The sequence below is a fragment of the Vicia villosa genome, unplaced genomic scaffold, assembly GCF_029867415.1.
Source record: "Vicia villosa cultivar HV-30 ecotype Madison, WI unplaced genomic scaffold, Vvil1.0 ctg.000530F_1_1_3, whole genome shotgun sequence".
Lineage (NCBI taxonomy): Eukaryota > Viridiplantae > Streptophyta > Magnoliopsida > Fabales > Fabaceae > Vicia > Vicia villosa.
Genome location: NW_026705245.1, coordinates 317,655 through 322,588, shown reverse-complemented (window position 1 = coordinate 322,588; position 4,934 = coordinate 317,655). Strand labels below are relative to the sequence as shown.

The 4,934-nt window shown below is 39.9% G+C and overlaps 1 protein-coding gene across 1 annotated transcript; it reads left to right on the top strand.

Moving 5' to 3' along the window:
- Nucleotides 1-1,134: 1,134 nt before the first annotated feature.
- On the top strand, nt 1,135-2,925 carry LOC131629165 (uncharacterized). The gene has a single exon (XM_058899960.1). It carries the CDS (start codon nt 1,135-1,137, stop codon nt 2,923-2,925), a length of 1,791 nt encoding a protein of 596 aa, XP_058755943.1.
- Nucleotides 2,926-4,934: the final 2,009 nt, after the last annotated feature.

Below are 4,934 nucleotides of genomic sequence, written 5' to 3'. Positions count from 1 at the left end.
CTTTAAATTAGAACTTTCATTAATTTACTCCTTGCTACTACAAGTATTGAATGAACTTTTGCAAACTCAAAACCAAAGTAACATTAACTCAAGACAAAATAGGCTATAGAACGGCGGTGATATCACAATAATCCCTGTGGATACGATATAAACGAAAAGTACTCCAGTATACTCTTTCAACAGTAGCACACACCTCTCTAAGAATGCCTTCCAAAAAAGATTGGTACCTTGACAGTGGTTGCTCAAATCATATGACTGGGAGAAAGAACTCACTAGTAAACCTCATACTTGAGGGAACCAACTATGTGACTTTTGGTGATGGAGAAATAAGAGAAGTCAAAGGTGTTGGCAAGACTGAAGGTCAAGGTGTTCCTAATCTACATAACGTTCTACTTGTACAAAGACTGGCTGCAAATCTTATAAGCATTATCCAACTATGTGATGAATGATTCAATGCCAGGTTCACTCAAGAGGAATGTATTGTCACTAATGAAGCAAATGAAGAAGTCATAAAGGGATTTAGGTCTAAAGATAATTGCTACCTATGGAAGCCTAACACTCTAAACTACCCCTCTGACTACTCCATGATCAGAGAGGAAATAAAAGTTGACTGCCAAGAATTTGATGAATCTTATGAATCTGATGAAGAATCATATGTTGGAGAACTCACCATAAGTAAACTAGCTGCTGGTTTTAATGAGACTTGTCTAATGAATGAGAAACTATGTGCTAAAGTAAGGGAGTACAGAAGTATCAATAGATTCCTGCTAGAAGAAAGAGTAAGCCTTATGATAGACATTACTGATCGGGAAAGAAAACTAAATAAGTCAAATATGAGCAAGGATTCTAAAAGTCTATCTGAAAGTAATGTCACAGAGAATGTTTTAACAACATCTGAAGATATTGTAAAGGTAAAGGGTATGTTAGGTATTTGTAACCTAAACATATTATAGCCATTAACCTATGTGGGGGAATATTTTTTGGGCTTTCTAAATATCCACGTTTTGAGACTTCCCTCACTCAGTGTGCATATAAAGCTCCCGCGCTCTCATATTCTTCTACAAACGGCAAACATACCTGTTGGTTCTTCTCGCTACTTGTTAAGATTGAATTTCTCGAATTCTTTTCACAAGCATGACACAAATTTTGTCTCAAGGAGTTCTAGTATGTCTCAGCAATCGGGTGATGCATCTCCCGTGTCTGACTCAGAAACACCGGAAGAGTCCTCTAACCCGGATTCTGAAGGCAGTACCTTTAAGGACGATTAGCTGTGACGAAGTAAAGGCCACAAAGCCTAAAACACCACATGCAAAACGGCCCAAGGAGGGTATTCGTAACAAGGGCGCCAAACCCTCTTCATCCAATACCTTAGAGGAACTTACTAAAGAAGGAACCAGATATGTCGATAAAGCAATTACCAGGACTGTTACATGCATTATAAAGGAAAATCATCAAATGCCTGGGATATTTGTTCCTCTTCAAACCATAATGCCTGATCCCATCAAGAACACCAGTAAATCTGAAGCTGCTCACACTTCTGGTTGTGATCCAGCTGCAGAGGAAATCAACAAGGATGGACAAGGAATTGCTGAGAATACCAATGTCATTGAGGGTGTCAATGACATCGAAGATAGTGAGCACACTAAGGTCAATACTAAAACAGGTACCAATGTGGTAGACTTAGATGAGTATTCTAACGACGAGTTACTTGTCTCCCTAAATCCAAGTGTAGCCAACAGGCTAATGACTAGAAGAAAAGGAAAAGCTGTTTCCCAAAGTTCTTCTAAAAAGAGTGCACAAGTGAAAAGCCCTGTCAAAGATGTTGTCAAGAAGAAAAGTACTTCTGCTGGTCCTATCAAGAGCAGAGTTGTGGCTAAGAGTACAGGGGTTGGTCCTTCAAAATCCTGGAGTAAGGTTGTTCCAAAGAAAAGAAAGGAGCGGGAAATTGTTGAATCTGAGTCTGATGTAGAAGTGAATGTTCATGATATTCCATCAAGGAAGAAGCCTACAACCAGCAAGCTTGCTACAAGTACTCCCGAAGTTCCTATTGACAATGTGTCATTCCACTATGCCTCTAGTTCCAGCAGGTGGAAATATGTGCTCCAAAAGAGACTAGATCTTGAAAGGGAATTGGCTCCGAATTCTCTTGAGAACAAGGAGATCTTAGAGCTAATTCAGGAAGCTGGACTATTGAAGACTATTTGCAATCTTCCCAAGTGTTATGAGAAGCTGGTCAAAGAATTTGTGGTGAACCTATCTGAAGATTGTGGAAATAGCAGGAGTGTGGACTTCAGAAAGGTGTTTGTGAGAGGTAAGTGTGTATCATTCTCTCCTTCTGTGATTAATAAATTCTTGGAAAGAACAGATGAAGCTCAACCTAAGCTTGAAGTGACAGATAACAAGGTTTGTCAAGTGATCACAGCCAAGCAGGTAAACAGCTGGCCCCTAAAAGAGAAACTAACTGCAAGTAAGCTGAGCATCAAGTATGCAATGCTTCACAAGATAGGAGCAGCTAATTGGGTACCAACGAATCACAAGTCCACTATTTCAACTATTCTTGGCAGATTTCTGTATGTTGTAGGAACAAAGGCAAAGTTTGACTATGGAACATATATTTTCGACCAAACTATGAAGCATGTTGGAAGCTTCAGTGTTAAGGGACCAATTGCCTTTCCATCTCTCTTATGTGGCATAATTCTGACTCAGTATCCCAACATTCTTAATGAGCATGATGTAGTATGCAAAAGAGAAAGCCCTTTGGCTTTCCACTATAAACTGTTTCAGGGTACGCATGTTCCAGACATTGTCATGACATCGACCGAAACATCTAAGTCTAGAGCATCGGCCAGCAAAGAAGAATTCATAGCAATGTTAAAAGAGACCTGCAAAGAGCTGGAAGCTAAGAAGATATCTCTTAAAAGATGATAAACACTTTGGAAATGGATAAGAATGAGGAATTTGCAGATGCTGTAGAGATGGCAGATGAAGATGTGGAAGAAGAGAGTACCAGTCCTACTGATGGCTATGAGGAAAGAAGCTATGCTGACACCTCAAGTGGGTATGACTCTGCGCAGTAAATGCAGTCGGAGTTCTGTTTGTTTTTGTTTTATTTGTTTTGTTTGTTGTTTTGCTCTCTTTCGGTTAGTTTTGTTTGCATTTTATTCTCTTTAGTTCAGTTTAAGTTTTATCTGAACCTATTTGAATTTGGTGAGAAGACAGTGGTTTGCTTTGGCAACTTTTGTGGCCAAAAAGGGGGAGAAGTAGTAATGTCACCCCAGAACAACAAGTATGGTGGTTGTGTGATCAACAAATCGTGATAGTCCATAGCCCTACAACCATGAGGATCGACCTGCTCTGATACCAACTGTAACACCCCACACATATATGTCTAGAATAATATGCATAAAGTATTAAATATGGTTCATAAGACAACGATTACATAATGTTTGCAGCGGAAATAGAAGTACACAAATACATAAGCCGAATGTATCATGGCCAAAATATAAGTACATCATAAGAGTACATGTCCAAAATATAAGAACTAGTAAGCACGATAAGGAACTAAAAGAAACATCCAAGCATCGCCAAAAGATCTAATCCATCTTTCCCTTACCACGATCTTGTCTCGAACCACCTGAAAAAAATATAATTGGAATGGGATGAGATTACTAAATCTCAGTGAGTCCGCCTATCCTATTAGTCCACTCGGGTCTAAAGGGAACATACAAAAATGAACGAATCCACCATTGATTCGGGGTTATTCTTACTTCCCGTACAAATACGGAGAAAATAATCAATTCATCCTCCATTGGATGAATAATGCAAATATACAATTATATAAGCAACCAAGTATGCAAAACCCGCATCCATATACGGGGAATCCAGAAACGCGTTAATGCCTCGACTAGGTTATAAAACACACCCTCGATGAATCACGCCCAAGCCTATTGTCAAGAGACTTGTACAAGCACACCGCAAGATGATTAGACGGGTTCGCACAAACCTAAATGGCCGCGAGATGACTTTATCCTAATTGGTGTCATTGTCCCATTAATCATCTTCACGCACGTGTGTTAACGCCGAGTACAATACGCCATCTTGACACATGGGTCCACCAGGCGAAAGCCTAGTGATGTAGCCTACATGGCATCACTAGAGATGGTTTACCTGTTATGCGTAGGCCTACTTAGCCGCATAACGCCACCATACCGAGCACGCAAGTGTGTTAACGCCAAGTGGGAAAATGCCTCAAGACCCTCACAAGCGCACTGCAACGGTAGCTCAGGTGTGAGCCCAAGATCACATGATCGGGGCTGTCCCATTGATCACAAATCCCGGGACATAACGCAACCTAGCCCCCGGACCGTTTCGATTCAAGCATACACACATATCAATCGCCAATCACACAGGCACACAATCCCAATTGTATAAACGAAACAACGGGCATGAACAATATATTCATGTCTCATCACAATATAGCATTCACATGTAAACATAATGTAACAATTATGTGCAATGAGATTAATTTATTCTAATCACATAATTCACATATTAAAATTACCACATCCATGATCATATATGACATTAGCATGTTTAAATACCAATTAAACAAGTCTCACATGACTAAGGAGACATTCGGTTCTCTTTACGGAACGAAACTGTTCTCAGGGGAAATAGCAACATTCAATTTCACTCGACGTGACACACTAAGTGGGGTTCAAATATAATTAAATCTAGCATTCTGGTTTGGGGACCAATTTTATTAGAAAGTACACGTCACTAGCTTTCCAACGATATAAAGTTTGCGCGAAACAGACTTACGACGCAAAAGTTACGAATTTCCGAAGTTTGCTGATTTTTTCCCTTGCGCCCAGGGTAACCAATTACCCAAACTCAGTAACCGATTACTGGCACTAAAAATAGTCCAAAGTTGC

Coding starts and splice junctions, on each gene's coding strand:
- LOC131629165 (XM_058899960.1), top strand. CDS start 1,135: ATGACACAAATTTTGTCTCAAGGAGTTCTAGTATGTCTCAGCAATCGG.